Source organism: Oncorhynchus mykiss, chromosome 23 (assembly GCF_057628025.1).
Source record: "Oncorhynchus mykiss isolate SJ-2025 chromosome 23, ASM5762802v1, whole genome shotgun sequence".
Classification (NCBI taxonomy): Eukaryota; Metazoa; Chordata; class Actinopteri; order Salmoniformes; family Salmonidae; genus Oncorhynchus; species Oncorhynchus mykiss.
This window is the reverse complement of record NC_143044.1, coordinates 61913300-61933214: the sequence shown is the minus strand read 5'-3', so window position 1 is coordinate 61933214 and position 19915 is coordinate 61913300. Positions and strand designations below refer to the sequence as shown.

At 42.2% G+C, this 19915-nt stretch overlaps 2 protein-coding genes across 8 annotated transcripts in view; both read right to left on the bottom strand.

Moving 5' to 3' along the window:
• The window catches only part of mtr (5-methyltetrahydrofolate-homocysteine methyltransferase), a 58886-nt gene extending 43603 nt beyond the window's left edge, over window positions 1-15283 (bottom strand). The window contains exons 1-11 of one of the 5 annotated variants that reach the window (XM_090217874.1): window positions 14921-15283; window positions 13526-13746; window positions 10472-10561; window positions 9257-9326; window positions 8882-8974; window positions 8317-8423; window positions 7859-7918; window positions 4091-4185; window positions 3485-3585; window positions 3319-3380; window positions 1510-1577 (exon numbers count right to left, since the gene is read on the bottom strand). In XM_090217874.1, coding sequence (XP_090074000.1) covers window positions 1510-1577; window positions 3319-3380; window positions 3485-3585; window positions 4091-4185; window positions 7859-7918; window positions 8317-8423; window positions 8882-8974; window positions 9257-9326; window positions 10472-10561; window positions 13526-13746; window positions 14921-14957 — 1004 coding nt within the window. In that variant the 5' untranslated portion in view covers window positions 14958-15283. The other 4 variants (XM_090217875.1, XM_090217878.1, XM_090217877.1 and 1 more) reach the window with 4 other exon arrangements.
• Window positions 15284-15638: 355 nt separating this feature from the next.
• Window positions 15639-19915, bottom strand: part of LOC110519363 (alpha-actinin-2) — a 131078-nt gene continuing 126801 nt past the window's right edge. For all 3 annotated transcript variants that reach the window (XM_090217880.1, XM_090217881.1, XM_090217882.1), the window contains 2 exons: window positions 19365-19523; window positions 15639-18333 (listed from right to left, as the gene is read on the bottom strand). In XM_090217880.1, coding sequence (XP_090074006.1) covers window positions 18175-18333; window positions 19365-19523 — 318 coding nt within the window. In that variant the 3' untranslated portion in view covers window positions 15639-18174. The remainder of the gene's footprint in view (window positions 18334-19364; window positions 19524-19915) is intronic.

Sequence of the window (19915 nt, the reverse complement as noted above, 5' to 3'; positions counted from 1 at the left end):
TCAGTCCTATATCTATAGACAGTAGTATAGACAGTATATCAGTCCTATATCTATAGATAGTATATCAGTCCTATATCTATAGACAATATATCAGTCCTATATCTATAGACAACATATCAGTTCTATATCTATAGACAGTATATCAGTCCTATATCTATAAACAATATATCAGTTCTATATCTATAGATAGTATATCAGTCCTATATCTATAAACAATATATCAGTCATATCTATAGACAATATATCAGTCCTATATCTATAAACAATATATCAGTCATATCTATAGACAAAATATCAGTCCTATATCTATAGACAGCAGTATAGACAATATATCAGTTATATATCTATAGACAATATATCAGTTCTATATCTATAGACAATATATCAGTCCTATATCTATAGACAATATATCAGTCCTATATCTATAGACAATATATCAGTCCTATATCTATAGACAATATATCAGTCCTATATCTATAGACAGTAGTATAGACAATATATCAGTCCTATATCTATAGACAATATATCAGTCCTATATCTATAGACAATATATCAGTCCTATATCTATAGACAATATATCAGTCCTATATCTATAGACAGTAGTATAGACAATATATCAGTCCTATATCTATAGACAATATATCAGTCCTATATCTATAGACAGTAGTATAGACAATATATCAGTCCTATATCTATAGACAATATATCAGTCCTATATCTATAGACAATATATCAGTCCTATATCTATAGACAGTATATCAGTCCTATATCTATAGACAATATATCAGTCCTATATCTATAGACAGTAGTATAGACAATATATCAGTCCTATATCTATAGACAGTAGTATAGACAATATATCAGTCCTATATCTATAGACAGTAGTATAGACAATATATCAGTCCTATATCTATAGACAATATATCAGTCCTATATCTATAGACAATATATCAGTCCTATATCTATAGACAATATATCAGTCCTATATCTATAGACAGTAGTATAGACAATATATCAGTCCTATATCTATAGACAGTATATCAGTCCTATATCTATAGACAATATATCACTCCTATATCTATAGACAGAAGTATAGACAATATATCAGTCCTATATCTATAGACAGTAGTATAGACAATATATCAGTCCTATATCTATAGACAGTAGTATAGACAATATATCAGTCCTATATCTATAGACAATATATCAGTCCTATATCTATAGACAATATATCAGTCCTATATCTATAGACAATATATCAGTCCTATATCTATAGACAATATATCAGTCCTATATCTATAGACAGTAGTATAGACAATATATCAGTCCTATTTCTATAGACAATATATCAGTCCTATATCTATAGACAATATATCAGTCCTATATCTATAGACAGCAGTATAGACACTATATCCGTTCTATAACTATAGACAGCAGTATAGACAGTATATCAGTCCTATATCGCTGGACAGTAGCTAGTGTCAGAGGACAGAGCAGACGACAGGTCACCTGATGTGTGCAGGAGTCGTTCCACAGCATCCACCAACCAGATTCACCAGACCATCTGTAGCAAAGTCCTACACAAATCAAATAAGAGACAGTCAGTGTGTATAGAAACTGTAATAATACAATGACTATGAGGTCAAAGGTCAGACTGTCAGCTTTAATTTGAGGGTATTTTCATCCATATCGGGTGAACCGTTTAGAAATTACAGCCCTTTATGTACATAGTCCCCCCCCCCCCCATTTTAGGGGACCAAAAGTATTGGGACAAATTCACTGTGTATTAAAGTAGTTAAACGTTTAGTATTTGGTCCCATAAACCAGGCACACAATCATTACATCACGCTTGTGACTCTATACACCTGTTGGATGTATCGGCTGTTTGTTTTGGTTGGTATTCAGATTGTTTTGGTTGCCCAATAGAAACGAATGGTAAATCATGTATAGTGTCATTTTGAATTCACTTTTATTTTATTGTTATTTTTTATTTATTTATATTGTTATATTTTATTGTTATTTATTTTATTGTGAATGAGAATAGAATATGTTTCGTAACACTTCTACACTAATGTGGACGCTACCATGGTTACGGATAATCCTGAATGAATCATGAATGATAATGAGTTGAGAAAGTTACAGACACACATCATACCCCCTAAAACATGCTAACCTCTCACCATTACAATAACAGGGGAGGTTAGCATTTTATATCATAACCCCAAGACATTCTAACCTCTCACCATTACCAATAATAGGGGAGGTTAGCATTCTATATCATACCCCCCTAAAACATGCTAACCTCTCACCATTACAATAACAGGGGAGGTTAGCATTTTATATCATACCCCCCTAAAACATGCTAACCTCTCACCATTACAATAACAGGGGAGGTTAGCATTTTATATCATACCCCCCTAAAACATGCTAACCTCTCACCATTACAATAACAGGGGAGGTTAGCATTTTATATCATACCTCCTAAAACATGCTAACCTCTCACCATTACAATAACAGGGGAGGTTAGCATTTTATATCATACCCCCTAAAACATGCTAACCTCTCACCATTACAATAACAGGGGAGGTTAGCATTTTATATCATAGCCCTAAAACATGCTAACCTCTCACCATTACAATAACAGGGGAGGTTAGCATTTTATATCATAGCCCTAAAACATGCTAACCTCTCACCATTACAATAACAGGGGAGGTTAGCATTTTATATCATACCCCCTAAAACATGCTAACCTCTCACCATTACAATAACAGGGGAGGTTAGCATTTTATATCATAGCCCTAAAACATGCTAACCTCTCACCATTACAATAACAGGGGAGGTTAGCATTTTATATCATACCCCCTAAAACATGCTAACCTCTCACCATTACAATAACAGGGGAGGTTAGCATTTTATATCATACCCCCTAAAACATGCTAACCTTTCACCATTACAATAACAGGGGAGGTTAGCATTTTATATCATACCCCCTAAAACATGCTAACCTCTCACCATTACAATAACAGGGGAGGTTAGCATTTTATATCATACCCCCAAGACATGCTAACCTCTCACTATTACAATAACCAAGGAGGTTAGCATTTTATATCAGACCCCCAAGACATGCTAACCTTTCACCATTACAATAACAGGGGAGGTTAGCATTTTATATCATACCCCCCTAAAACATGCTAACCTCTCACCATTACAATAACAGTGGAGGTTAGCATTTTGGAGTGGAATGATATTTATTCACTTGTCTGAATCAAATCGATAGATCATTCATTGGGTAGACCAGCTATAAATCAATAAATTGACCTTTAAATGTGAGGCTGTCAACTCCGGGGTCTCATCGTATCCACCGAACGTATTGGGCAGACCTGAAACAAGCAGAGGGTGTGAAAACGGCAGATCGTTGGTTGTGAGCACACAAAGTAAAGGTGAGCTAGCTAGAGGTGAGTGGGGACGGATGGGTGCTGGTTACCTGCATTGGGGTAGCATAAGACGTGAGCCGTGGTGCATTTCCCAATAGCCTGAATAAAAGGCCTCATCTCAGTGGCTCCTAAGGCACAGTTAAGACCAATACTGGAAGAGAGGAACACACTGTATATCAGCCTATTGAGGCCCAGTCTGATGAGGTCAGATTAACACACAGTAACATTGTATATCAGCCTATTGAGGCCCAGTCTGATGAGGTCAGATATCAGCCTATTGAGGCCCAGTCTGATGAGGTCAGATATCAGCCTATTGAGGCCCAGTCTGATGAGGTCAGAATAACACAGTAACACATTGTATATCAACCTATTGAGGCCCAGTCTGATGAGGTCAGAATAACACAGTAACACATTGTATATCAACCTATTGAGGCCCAGTCTGATGAGGTCAGAATAACACAGTAACATTGTATATCAGCCTATTGAGGCCCAGTCTGATGAGGTCAGATGTTGTAGATTCCATTAATCTCTCCAGCAGATCTGAAGTTTGAAGTTTATTTGAATATAAAACTTGAGGACAAACCTGTGGAAGTCAACAACAACAACAACAACAACAAGGTAGTATGGATGTCCTGAAGCTTGATGTAATGACTCACCAGAGGGGTTTGGCATGGGACACACTGATGACGAAGGCCTCTCCTGTCTGTCCTGAGAGAGTTCGACCACTCCTGTCCACGATGGTGCCTGATATCTAGAAACACAATCAATCTCTCCTGAGAGAGTTCGACCACTCCTGTCTACGATGGTGCCTGATATCTAGAAACACAATCAATCTGTCCTGAGAGAGTACGACCACTCCTGTCTACGATGGTGCCTGATATCTAGAAACACAATCAATCTGTGCTGAGAGAGTACGACCACTCCTGTCCACGATGGTGCCTGATATCTAGAAACACAATCAATCTGTCCTGAGAGAGTACGACCACTCCTGTCTACGATGGTGCCTGATATCTAGAAACACAATCAATCTGTCCTGAGAGAGTACGACCACTCCTGTCCACGATGGTGCCTGATATCTAGAAACACAATCAATCTGTCCTGAGAGAGTACGACCACTCCAGTCTACGATGGTGCCTGATATCTAGAAACACAATCAATCTGTCCTGAGAGAGTACGACCACTCCTGTCCACGATGGTGCCTGATATCTAGAAACACAATCAATCTGTCCTGAGAGAGTACGACCACTCCTGTCTACGATGGTGCCTGATATCTAGAAACACAATCAATCAATATGTCCTGAGAGAGTACGACCACTCCTGTCCACGATGGTGCCTGATATCTAGAAACACAATCAATCTGTCCTGATAGAGTACGACCACTCCTGTCTACGATGGTGCCTGATATCTATAAACACAATCAATCTGTCCTGAGAGAGTACGACCACTCCTGTCCACGATGGTGCCTGATATCTAGAAACACAATCAATCTGTCCTGAGAGAGTACGACCACTCCTGTCTACGATGGTGCCTGATATCTAGAAACACAATCAATCAATACGTCCTGAGAGAGTACGACCACTCCTGTCCACGATGGTGCCTGATATCTATAAACACAATCAATCAATCTGTCCTGAGAGAGTACGACCACTCCTGTCTACGATGGTGCCTGATATCTATAAACACAATCAATCTGTCCTGAGAGAGTACGACCACTCCTGTCTACGATGGTGCCTGATATCTAGAAACACAATCAATCAATCTGTCCTGAGAGAGTTCGACCACTCCTGTCCACGATGGTGCCTGATATCTATAAACAAAATAAATCTGTCCTGAGAGAGTACGACCACTCCTGTCCACGATGGTGCCTGATATCTATAAACACAATCAATCTGTCCTGAGAGAGTACGACCACTCCTGTCCACGATGGTGCCTGATATCTAGAAACACAATCAATCTGTCCTGAGAGAGTACGACCACTCCTGTCCACGATGGTGCCTGATATCTATAAACACAATCAATCAATCTGTCCTGAGAGAGTTCGACCACTCCTGTCCACGATGGTGCCTGATATCTATAAACACAATCAATCTGTCCTGAGAGAGTTCGACCACTCCTGTCCACGATGGTGCCTGATATCTATAAACACAATCAATCAATCTGTCCTGAGAGAGTTCGACCACTCCTGTCCACGATGGTGCCTGATATCTAGAAACACAATCAATCTGTCCTGAGAGAGTTCGACCACTCCTGTCCACGATGGTGCCTGATATCTAGAAACACAATCAATCAATCTGTCCTGAGAGAGTTCGACCACTCCTGTCCACGATGGTGCCTGATATCTAGAAACACAATCAATCTGTCCTGAGAGAGTACGACCACTCCTGTCCACGATGGTGCCTGATATCTAGAAACACAATCAATCTGTCCTGAGAGAGTACGACCACTCATGTCTAGGATGGTGCCTGATATCTAGAAACAAAATCAATCTGTCCTGAGAGAGTTCGACCACTCCTGTCTACGATGGTGCCTGATATCTAGAAACACAATCAATCTGTCCTGAGAGAGTACGACCACTCCTGTCCACGATGGTGCCTGATATCTAGAAACACAATCAATCTGTCCTGAGAGAGTACGACCACTCCTGTCCACGATGGTGCCTGATATCTATAAACTAAATCAATAAGTCCTGAGAGAGTTCGACCACTCCTGTCTAGGACTGTGGCGGTCATACAATTTTGTCGGACGGTAATTGTCAAGCAAATGAACGCCGGTCTCGCGTTAATTGACCGTTAATTAACTAACATGTTTAGCGCCTCAGGGCTTCCACACATACAAGCTGCTGATGTGCACCTTTTGGAGAAAAAAAAGTTAATTCAATGCATTTAATACAGCCTACACCGTCACAATCAAATCCATTATTTTGTGACATGGCCTATAAACCTGGGAATGTCTTAGAAATCTGAAAGATAATGGCCGTATGATGCAAACCTACACTGAACAAATATATAAAACGCAACATGTAAAGTGTTGGTCCCGTGTTTCAGCAACATGTAAAGTGTTGGTCCCATGTTTCAGCAACATGTAAAGTGTTGGTCCCATGTTTCAGCAACATGTAAAGTGTTGGTCCCATGTTTCAGCAACATGTAAAGTGTTGGTCCCATGTTTCAGCAACATGTAAAGTGTTGGTCCCATGTTTCAGCAACATGTAAAGTGTTGGTCCCATGTTTCAGCAACATGTAAAGTGTTGGTCCCGTGTTTCAGCAACATGTAAAGTGTTGGTCCCATGTTTCAGCAACATGTAAAGTGTTGGTCCCGTGTTTCAGCAACATGTAAAGTGTTGGTCCCGTGTTTCAGCAACATGTAAAGTGTTGGTCCCGTGTTTCAACAACATGTAAAGTGTTGGTCCCGTGTTTCATGAGCTGAAATACAAAGATCCCACAATTCCCAGTTCTTCCCATGTTGCGTTTATTTTTTTGTTCAGTGTATTTTAATGATTTGGGAAAAGGAGCTCTGATCCTGACGCTTCCCGCGGAGACAGGGAGACAATTGGATTGCGTCTCCGCTTGTGTGGTCAAGCAAGTTAGGGAGACATCTAAATCAATGGAAGAATGAATAGAAATGACCAAATTAAAAGTGAATTGAGAGAGAGAAAAGGCTACAACGACCAAAGCCAACATGTAGGCTGCTGTTTAGGATATAATCTGAATGGAGTTAGAAGCACAGTAACGTTATGGCTAGCCTCAATTAGCCTCGTAGCTAACTGTAGGACGGTGAGAAGCACAGTAGCGTTATGGCTAGCCTCAATTAGCCTCGTTAGCTAACTGTAGGATGGTGAGAAGCACATTAACGTTATGGCTAGCCTCAATTAGCCTCGTTAGCTAACTGTAGGACAGTGAGAAGCACAGTAGCGTTATGGCTAGCCTCAATTAGCCTCGTTAGCTAACTGTAGGATGGTGAGAAGCACATTAACGTTATGGCTAGCCTCAATTAGCCTCGTTAGCTAACTGTAGGACGGTGAGAAGCACAGTAACGTTATGGCTAGCCTCAATTAGCCTCGTTAGCTAACTGTAGGACGGTGAGAAACACAGTAACGTTATGGCTAGCAGCCTCAATTATCCTCGTTAGCTAACTGTAGGACGGTGAGAAGCACAGTAACGTTATGGCTAGCAGCCTCAATTAGCCTCGTTAGCTAACTGTAGGACGGTGAGAAGCACAGTAACGTTATGGCTAGCAGCCTCAATTAGCCTCGTTAGCTAGCTTCTCTCAGTTTGATGCCGTCAAGACAGGTACCATGTAATCAGACGGGATGATAAACGACGAGCAAGAAGTCAGTCTAGCGCGAGATCACAGTGGTTGTTGACAGTGGTAATTTAACTCAGAAATATACTGGCAAGACACTGACAACAGACAGAATTCATACTTACAAATATAGGTCTGGGTTCGTAGCTCTCTTCAAACAGTTTGTCGATAGCAAACAGTGCTGCCTTTATGACAAGATAAAAAATAAATCGATACATTTATTATGATCAATTGTATGGAAACGTATATAAAACTAGAATCACATTGATAGAAACTAGATGACAGTCAGTGGTGATGACAGTCAGTGATGAAGACAGTCAGTGGTGAAGACAGTCAGTGGTGAAGACAGTCAGTGGTGAAGACAGTCAGTGGTGAAGACAGTCAGTGGTGAAGACAGCGAGTGAAGAAGAGAAACTAGATGACAGTCAGTGATGAAGACAGTCAGTGATGAAGACAGTCAGTGATGAAGACAGTCAGTGATGAAGACAGTCAGTGATGAAGACAGTCAGTGATGAAGACAGCGAGTGAAGAAGAGAAACTAGATGACAGTCAGGGATGATGACAGCGAGTGAAGAAGGTGTACCTTGGCGTTGGCCGTGTCAAAGATGGTCTCCACCATGATAATATCCGCTCCTCCATCCAACAGACCCCGGACCTGCTCGGCGTAGGCCTCAGCCAGCTCATCAAAGGCTGAGGGGGGAAGACACACAACCACTCAGCACGGTAGCACCATCAGAGAGAGTAATGTCAACTCTGGAGGTTACCAATGGTTTATCAAGAGTCGCCTGAGAGGCCTTTATAGACCCGATAGGGTAACAGATACATAGTGTAGGTCTGAGAGGCCTTATAGACCCTGATAGGATAACAGATACATAGTGTAGGTCTGAGAGGGTAACAGATACATAGTGTAGGTCTGAGAGGGTAACAGATACATAGTGTAGGTCTGAGAGGGTAACAGATACATCGTGTAGGTCTGAGAGGCCTTATAGACCCTGATAGGATAACAGTTAAGACAGCCATATAGCGCAGGTCTGTAGTGACATGTCACCACTGTAAGGGGCTCTGAAAACACCTGCCATTCTGCCACTTTGCAGTGACATCAGTAGAAAGACAAGGAATAAGCATAAAACAACAAGCTGTTCTCTTACTGACGTTCCTGAAGTCTGGTCTTTCCACTGAGGGAGACACAGACAGGGTTTTATTGGTGGGACCCACGGCGCCCGCCACGTATCTCTTACAACCTGGAAATAAAAAACAACGGAAATACACATCTATTACACACAATGTTGTCATTACAAACACGGAAATACACATCTATTACACACAATGTTGTCATTACAACCACGGAAATACACATCTATTACACACAATGTTGTCATTACAAACACGGAAATACACATCTATTACACACAATGTTGTCATTACAACCACGGAAATACACATCTATTACACACAATGTTGTCAATGTCAAATAGGGGTTGTTTTTTTCCTCCAATGACGATACTTTATCTTTATCAGCTGACCTGTCTGGTTGGTGATGTCATCTGCTGCTTTCCTGGCTATTTCTGCTGACACCTTGTTCATACGATAAGCCTGGGAAAACATCAGGGAGTTAAACAACCTTCTGTTGATACCTTGTTCATACGACAGGCCTGGGAAAACATCCTCTGCTGATACCTTGTTCATACGACAGGCCTGGGAAAACATCCTCTGCTGATACCTTGTTCATACGACAGGCCTGAGAAAACATCAGGGAGTCAAACAACCTGAATGAGTGAGTGAGACACTTATTGTGTCAAGTCACCTTTTAGGAACTGTCCCGAGAATTTTAATGTAGGTTGGATCTCGTCAGCGTTTCTGTCGTGCCCCAGTTCGCCACCGGCCTGTAAAGAACCCTCAGAAAGGGGCCAGGTCTTTAATCTACAGATATTTCATCCGCCCGTGCACGGTTTCGGTGTCTCCATGGAACGACCGAAAAAGATATTGAGATCCGGCTCGAAGGACCAAACTGTCACGAGAATTTTCAATCCCAATGATAATAACTAACACTTATTTAAACTTTGACCAATCCCCGAGGTTTGTAAGACCCTGGGTTTAATAATAATTTGGCAAAGACTCCGCTTAATGCAAAAAAATCCGTAATGTTCTGAAATCAAAAATGCAAACGCAGTCTTTATAACACACACCTTGCTCAGACAGTCTGTGTTTTTCCACTACACAGACACATTGTTTCTTTAATCTGCAACATGTTTCATAATGTTTCTGCAAGCCTAACAGTTTCTCCACTCCACGGGTGGAGACAGAATGTCCTGTAAGGAACGCGGTAGTCCAGCTTGTCTGTCGATAGCTCCTCTTATCATTTGTTTCACACTTGCATCCTGCTTACATACTAAAAAGGAGCAAAAGGTCCTTATTCTAACTCTGACTAAAACTACACACATCATCAGATTATAGATTTATGATTCTAATACATTTCATACAATTATATGGTTTCAGGGTGGAATATTTTAGTCATTATCTTTAAACATTCCATTATCAGGAACCTATCTGACTACATGTGATCTGATGTTGTGATAACAGCTTTTGATTGGTGATCTGATATTGCGATAACAGCTTTTGATTGGTGATCTGATATTGTGATAACAGCTTCTGATTGGTGATCTGATGTTGCGATACAGCTTCTGATTGGTGATCAGAGTGTTATTCTACAGACCGCCCCACTGACCCCGTTCTCTTACCAAGTGTCCCAGTCCGTAGTCGGCCTGGGCGATACAGGTGCTACTGAAAGTGTTGGTCTCAATGATGTCTGCCCCAGCCAGCAGGTATTCCTATAGGAACAAACACAAGAGAGGAACGTCAATGATGTCTGCCCCGGCCAGCAGGTATTCCTATAGGAACAAACACAAGAGAGGAACGTCAATGATGTCTGCCCCAGCAGGTATTCCTATAGGAACAAACACAAGAGAGGAATGTCAATGCTTATTCACGCAGCAGGGTTTCACCAAACAAAAAGGGGTCATCTCATCCTGTCCGTCCGTCTCTCTCTCCCACAAAAAGACCGGAAATACGTCTCAATAACAGATCAACAATTCTAGGTGCAGGTTAATTATTACTAGGGCGTAAACAGACAGGTGCATTTTATTTGACCTTAATTTAACGAAGCAAGTCGGTTAAGAACAAATTCATATTTACAATGACGGCCTAGGAACAGTGGGTTAACTGCCTTGTTCAGGGGCAGAACGACAGATTTGTACCTTGTCAGCTCGGGGATTTGAACTTGCAACCTTTCGATGTGTTGCTGTCCTGGATAACGTGAACCACTCTTTAACTCCACTGACCGGACCTTGTGAATGTTGTAGATGACATCACCGTACCTCGTGTATGTTGTAGATGACATCACCGTACCTTGTGTACATTGTAGATGACATCACCGTACCTTGTGTATGTTGGAGATGACATCACCGTACCTTGTGTATACTGTAGATGACATCACCGTACCTTGTGTATACTGTAGATGACATCACCGTACCCTGTGTATGTTGTAGATGACATCACCGTACCTTGTGTATACTGTAGATGACATCACCGTACCGTGTGTATACTGTAGATGACATCACCGTACCTTGTGTATACTGTAGATGACATCACCGTACCTTGTGTATACTGTAGATGACATCACCGTACCTTGTGTATACTGTAGATGACATCACCGTACCCTGTGTATACTGTAGATGACATCACCGTACCTTGTGTATGTTGTAGATGACATCACCGTACCTTGTGTATATTGGAGATGACATCACCGTACCTTGTGTATACTGTAGATGACATCACCGTACCCTGTGTATGTTGTAGATGACATCACCGTACCTTGTGTATGTTGTAGATGACATCACCGTACCTTGTGTATACTGTAGATGACATCACCGTACCTTGTGTATGTTGTAGATGACATCACCGTACCTTGTGTATACTGTAGATGACATCACCGTACCTTGTGTATACTGTAGATGACATCACCGTACCGTGTGTATACTGTAGATGACATCACCGTACCTTGTGTATACTGTAGATGACATCACCGTACCTTGTGTATACTGTAGATGACATCACCGTACCTTGTGTATACTGTAGATGACATCACCGTACCTTGTGTATACTGTAGATGACATCACCGTACCTTGTGTATACTGTAGATGACATCACCGTACCTTGTGTATACTGTAGATGACATCACCGTACCTTGTGTATACTGTAGATGACATCACCGTACCTTGTGTATACTGTAGATGACATCACCGTACCTTGTGTATACTGTAGATGACATCACCGTACCTTGTGTATACTGTAGATGACATCACCGTACCCTGTGTATACAGTAGATGACATCACCGTACCCTGTGTATACTGTAGATGACATCACCGTACCTTGTGTATACTGTAGATGACATCACCGTACCTTGTGTATGTTGTAGATGACATCACCGTACCTTGTGTATATTGTAGATGACATCACCGTACCTTGTGTATACTGTAGATGACATCACCGTACCCTGTGTATATTGTAGATGACATCACCGTACCCTGTGTATATTGTAGATGACATCACCGTACCTTGTGTATACTGTAGATGACATCACCGTACCTTGTGTATATTGTAGATGACATCACCGTACCCTGTGTATATTGTAGATGACATCACCGTACCTTGTGTATACTGTAGATGACATCACCGTACCTTGTGTATATTGTAGATGACATCACCGTACCTTGTGTATACTGTAGATGACATCACCGTACCCTGTGTATATTGTAGATGACATCACCGTACCCTGTGTATATTGTAGATGACATCACCGTACCTTGTGTATACTGTAGATGACATCACCGTACCTTGTGTATACTGTAGATGACATCACCGTACCTTGTGTATATTGTAGATGACATCACCGTACCCTGTGTATATTGTAGATGACATCACCGTACCTTGTGTATACTGTAGATGACATCACCGTACCTTGTGTATATTGTAGATGACATCACCGTACCTTGTGTATACTGTAGATGACATCACCGTACCCTGTGTATATTGTAGATGACATCACTGTACCCTGTGTATATTGTAGATGACATCACCGTACCTTGTGTATACTGTAGATGACATCACCGTACCGTGTGTATACTGTAGATGACATCACCGTACCGTGTGTATACTGTAGATGACATCACCGTACCGTGTGTATACTGTAGATGACATCACCGTACCTTGTGTATACTGTAGATGACATCACCGTACCGTGTGTATACTGTAGATGACATCACCGTACCTTGTGTATACTGTAGATGACATCACCGTACCTTGTGTATACTGTAGATGACATCACCGTACCTTGTGTATGTTGTAGATGACATCACCGTACCTTGTGTATACTGTAGATGACATCACCGTACCCTGTGTATACTGTAGATGACATCACCGTACCTTGTGTATATTGTAGATGACATCACCGTACCTTGTGTATACTGTAGATGACATCACCGTACCTTGTGTATGTTGGAGATGACATCACCGTACCTTGTGTATGTTGTAGATGACATCACCGTACCTTGTGTATACTGTAGATGACATCACCGTACCTTGTGTATGTTGTAGATGACATCACCGTACCTTGTGTATACTGTAGATGACATCACCGTACCTTGTGTATACTGTAGATGACATCACCGTACCTTGTGTATGTTGTAGATGACATCACCGTACCTTGTGTATATTGGAGATGACATCACCGTACCTTGTGTATATTGTAGATGACATCACTCTGTGTGATGCTCAGCAGGTCGTTGTTGCCCTTCAGGCTGTGGGTGTGGTCTTTAAACTCCTCCCCCCTGAAGTGTTCCTCCTCCAATCGCCTCTCCTGGATCATGGTGCCCATCCCTCCATCTAGTATCATGATCCTCTTCCCCAACAGCTCCCTGAGCTCAGCCTCTAGGGCAGGTCTGCTAGGGCCACTACCTGAGGTATGTTATATGAGGTATATTACATGTTAATATGGTTATGACATGTTAAATATGTTCCCATCCCTCCATCCTATCATGCCTCTAGGGCAGGTCTGCAGTTAACATATGACTTGTTAATATGGTTCTATAAACTGGTTGAGAGAATGCCAGGCTATCATTTAAGGCAAATGGTGGCTACTTTGAAGAATCGCAAATATAAAATATATTTTGATTTGTTTTATCACTTTTTTGGTTACTACATGATTCCATATGTGTTATTCCATAGTTGATGTCTTCACTATTATCCTACAATGTAGAAAATAGTACAAAATCAAATAAAGATAAACCCTTGAATGAGTAGGTGTTCTAGAACCCTGGAATGAGAAGGTGTTCTAGAACCCTTGAATGAGTAGGTGTTCTAGAACCCTGGAATGAGTAGGTGTTCTAGAACCCTGGAATGAGTAGGTGTTCTAGAACCCTGGAATGAGTAGGTGTTCTAGAACCCTGGAATGAGAAGGTGTGTCCAAACCTTTGACTGGTACTGTATATATATATATATATATATATAATATTTCTGTGGAGGGGGGTTGATCTACAAAAGACCCACCAGTTGTCCATTACCGAGATAAGATGTTAGTTAACTCGCTTGTTTACAGGGAAGTGGTTTACACGTGTCAGGCCAGCTGGGGTGTATTCATTACGCATGTTCAGTTATAAAACGTTTCTTAAAATGGAAACAAACGGAACGGGGATAAGATTTACATGAATTTGTCCAATGGAAACAGTAGTTACACGTTTTGCAACTAAAACGAGAGTTTATATATTTTACAAATTCAGTTCAACTCGAGTTTTACAAATAACACCAGAGTTTCTATTGGATAAATGCATTGTGACCCTATCTATCTCTCTCTGCCCGTGTTTTGCTAACGTTACTCTACCAGGCAGGGGAACATGCAGACAGCACATGTTGACTAGCTCGCTATGTAGCTATCAATCTATCTATCTATCTACGAATAAATAAATAAAAACGTTTGTCATTTAGGGTAGCTGGATGGAAAAATGTCGACCGTTAATTGACGTGGATATGCAGCTAACTAACCAACTGCAACTATCTAGCCAGTCATTGACAGCTGCTAGGCAGCCAGCTCATATCTAGCTAAATACTAAACCAGGAAGTTGCAACAGTTTACCTTTTGTTGTTGAACTCTCATATATTGTAGGAGCCATGGCGCTGTAATTCTTCTTCTTCTTCTTTTGCTTGATTTTACTGCAAAGGAACAAAAGTGCCTGAAGAGAGCAACCAACACTGACCCTGCCGGCGGCCGCTTGTCAACTCAATGTCCATAAATCACTTTCCTCCGTCTGGCGTGGAGGAGCTGCACAACTACGCAGGCGGAACTACGCTGCACGCTGCGGACCCACCACGCTGCACGCTGCGGACCCACCACGCTGCACGCTGCGGACCCACCACGCTGCACGCTGCGGTACCACGCTGCACGCTGCGGTACCACGCAGGCGGAACCACTGCAGATCCACACGCTGCAGAACCACGCAGGCGCATGTTTTATTGAGCAACATTCAGGTCCTTCCAGGAGAATAATTACTACGATATGACATGCCTGTACCTATCTGATTACATGTTGTAGGTGTCGGCTCTCTGAAAAGGGAACGCTGGTTTGACACAGATTACAAAGCCGTTTATTTAAATAAGGCGTTAAAAATCATGTCTGAAAATGGATTGATTTCGATTGATGTTATTTTCTTCGTTACTTGACACAACCTAGAAAGTAAAACCTGAGGGGAAAACATGTCCTAAAAGAATCAAAAAGTTTGTATTGTGCCGTAATCAACAGGTATAACTCGGATATTCAGAACGTCCAGCGAAACAGAAGAAAAACAACCAAGACGTTTTAATCACAAGAGTTTATTTTCTGCTCGTTTGCCTTACACTAGTAACGCTTCATAACTTCAGACTCCACACCGGCTGCTGAGGGGACTAATGTTGTAGTTTTACCCAGACAAAACAGTTCGTTATTTTACAGTTATATAATTTTTGTTTCTGGCATCAACACACAATAGTTTCTGCCATATCATGAGGCTCTGGGGTGAAAGTTTCCCCTAGGTACAGACCTGGGATCAGCTTCCCCCAGGTACAGACCTAGGATCAGCTTCCCCTAGGTACAGACCTGGGATCAGCTTCCCCCAGGTACAGACCTAGGATCAGGTTCCCCTCCCCCAAGCTTTACACAAAACATTAATGGGGAGAAACGCTAGACTGACTCAAGATCAGCCTTTAGGGGAAACTTGACTCTACTCTAATCATGAAACCCAAGTTTTCACTCGTTTTGACAATAAATAGTACTGCAGTTCTGACATACTGGTAGCCTGGGTGGATTATAATGTAGCCTGGGTGGGATTATAATGTAGCCTGTGGGGGATTATAATGTAGCCTGAGTGATGGGGATTATAATGTAGCCTGGGTGATGGGGATTATAATGTAGCCTGGGTGAATTATAATGTAGCCTGGGTGGATTATAATGTAGCCTGGGTGGATTATAATGTAGTCTGGGGGGATTATAATGTAGCCTGGGTGATGGGGATTATAATGTAGCCTGGGTGGGATTATAATGTAGCCTGGGGGGGATTATAATGTAGCCTGAGTGATGGGGATTATAATGTAGCCTGGGTGATGGGGATTATAATGTAGCCTGGGTGGGATTATAATGTAGCCTGGGTGGATTATAATGTAGCCTGGGTGGATTATAATGTAGTCTGGGGGGATTATAATGTAGCCTGAGTGATGGGGATTATAATGTAGCCTGGGTGATGGGGATTATAATGTAGCCTGGGTGATGGGGATTATAATGTAGCCTGGGTGGGATTATAATGTAGCCTGAGTGATGGGGATTATAATGTAGCCTGGGTGATGGGGATTATAATGTAGCCTGGGTGATGGGGATTATAATGTAGCCTGGGTAGATTATAATGTAGCCTGGGTGGATTATAATGTAGCCTGGGTGGATTATAATGTAGTCTGGGGGGATTATAATGTAGTCTGGGGGGATTATAATGTAGCCTGGGTGGGATTATAATGTAGCCTGGGTGGATTATAATGTAGCCTGGGTGGGATTATAATGTAGCCTGGGTGGATTATAATGTAGTCTGGGGGGATTATAATGTAGCCTGGGTGATGGGGATTATAATGTAGCCTGGGTGATGGGGATTATAATGTAGCCTGGGTGATGGGGATTATAATGTAGCCTGGGTGGATTATAATGTAGCCTGGGTGGGATTATAATGTAGCCTGGGTGGATTATAATGTAATCTGGGTTCGATTATAATGTAGCCTGGGTGGATTATAATGTAGCCTGGGTGGGATTATAATGTAGCCTGGGTGGATTGTAATGTAGCCTGGGTGGGATTATAATGTAGCCTGGGGGGGGATTACAATGTAGCCTGGGTGGGATTATAATGTAGCCTGGGTGGATTATAATGTAGTCTGGGGGGATTATAATGTAGCCTGGGTGATGGGGATTATAATGTAGCCTGGGTGATGGGGATTATAATGTAGCCTGGGTGATGGGGATTATAATGTAGCCTGGGTGGATTATAATGTAGCCTGGGTGGGATTATAATGTAGCCTGGGGGGGATTATAATGTAGCCTGGGAGGGATTATAATGTAGCCTGGGTGGATTATAATGTAGCCTGGGGGGGATTATAATGTAGCCTGGGTGGATTATAATGTAGCCTGGGTGGGATTATAATGTAGCCTGGGGGGGATTATAATGTAGCCTGTTTTTTATGTACTATTTTAGAAGAGTGCAAACACTGATACAATACAAGCTTCTCATAAATTCACATCTTTAGGTCTCCATAGGTGACTAGCAAATAACTTAGTAGCGCTTCTTATGTGTCAGTTACTTCTTATGTGTCAGTTACTTCTTATGTGTCAGTTACTTCTTATGTGTCAGTTACTTCTTATGTGTCAGTTACTTTTTATGTGTCAGTTACTTCTTATGTGTCAGTTACTTCTTATGTGTCAGTTACTTCTTATGTGTCAGTTACTTCTTATGTGTCAGTTACTTCTTATGTGTCAGTTACTTTTGATATGCAAGTTACTTTTTATGAGTGAGTTACTTTTTATGAGTGAGTTACTTTTTATGAGTGAGTTACTTTTATGACTCACATGTAAATTTCACATTTACTGAGTCATCATTGTTTCTTAATCTCGTGAATGAATCCTGCTCAGTCCTTTGAAATAAATATTTCTCCCTACTCTTTAAAAATCATACACTCATGAAATGGCTTTAAAATGCTTTGTAATTTCTCAAAAATAACTCCCTTTTAGTACCGGTCAAAATACGAATCAATTTAGACGTAAATGTGTGGAACAAAATGGGGCGAGACTGATACAAGGTCAGGGTGCATTTCTGGTGTGTGAAGCTAGAGGTCGCTCTCCCCATAGAGGGCCGTGGAGAAGGCAGTGTAGTCCAGAGCCCCTGGGACCCCGTCAGGCCCATTGTACAGGGGCATCCTGGAGATACAGTACTCTGCCTGCTCTGGGGGCAGCTCTCTACGCAGCTCCTCCAACAGGATGAAGGGCTATGGAAAGGATACAACACAGAGTGACATTAGTGACCACATTTGAGATGACGTCGTAAAATAGACTTTAAAATAAATTGTGACATGACTTGACTGGAGAGAGAGAGAACGTGCTCGAGAGAATAAGCACGAGACGGATCAAGGAAAGGGGTGAAAGAGGACGAGACAGACAGAGAGGAAGAGCCAGACAGAGACAGAGAGGAAGAGCCAGACAGAGACAGAGAGGAAGAGACAGACAGAGACAGAGAGGAAGAGACAGACAGAGACAGAGAGGAAGAGACAGACAGAGACAGAGAGGAAGAGACAGACAGAGACAGAGACGAAGCGAGTGACAAAGACAGAGAGGAAGAGACAGACAGAGACAGAGAGGAAGCCAGTGAGAGAGACAGAGAGGAAGCGAGTGAGAGAGACAGAGAGGAAGCGAGTGAGAGAGACAGAGAGGAAGCGAGTGAGAGAGACAGAGAGGAAGCGAGTGAGAGAGAGAGAGGAAGCGAGAGAGAGAGACAGACAGAGACAGAGAGAACGCGAGTGAGAGAGACAGAGAGGACGCGAGTGAGAGAGACAGAGAGGAAGCGAGTGAGAGAGACAGAGAGGAAGCGAGTGACAGAGACACAGAGGAAGCGAGTGAGAGAGACACAGAGAAAGCGAGTGAGAGAGACAGACAGACAGAGAGGAAGCGAGTGAGAGAGACAGAGAGGAAGCGAGTGACAGAGACAGAGAGGAAGCAAGTGACAGAGACAGAGAGGAAGCGAGTGAGAGAGACACAGAGGAAGCGAGTGAGAGAGACAGAGAGGAAGCGAGTGAGAGAGACACAGAGGAAGCGAGTGACAGAGACAGACAGAGACAGAGAGGAAGCGAGTGAGAGAGACACAGAGGAAGCGAGTGAGAGAGACAGACAGAGACAGAGAGGAAGCGAGTGAGAGAGACACAGAGGAAGCGAGTGAGAGAGACAGACAGAGACAGTGAGGAAGCCAGTGAGAGAGACACAGAGGAAGCGAGTGAGAGAGACACAGAGAACCATCACTTCCCACCTTATCAGCAGCCAGGATCTTGAAGGAGGCGAGGACCTGCTCTGAGGTGTCTGAGTCGGACGTCTCTCTAGTCATGAAGTCAACGAAGGTCTGGAAGGTCACCTTGTTGGACCCATTGGGATCCACTAGAGACATGATGCGGGCAAACTCAGACTCTCCCTACAAATCACAGAGCAGAGTGTAACCAGGCTACATCATCATTCCTCTGTGTACATAATGACAACAGACACATTGATTTTAGCCAGGTCCCAGATCTGTTTGTGCTGTCTTGCCAATACATATGGTCATTGTCAGGTGACATAACAAACTGATCTGGAACCAGGCTAACATTTAGTCAATCAGGTTGAGAATAACAGACAGATAAGATAGCTGTGCTACTCATGTCCTACCTGATAAAGGGTAATGTTTGATACATTACTCATGTCCTAGCTGATAAAGGGTAATGTTTGATACATTACTCATGTCCTAGCTGATAAAGGGTAATGTTTGATTCATTACTCATGTCCTAGCTGATAAAGGGTTATGTTTGATACATTACTCATGTCCTAGCT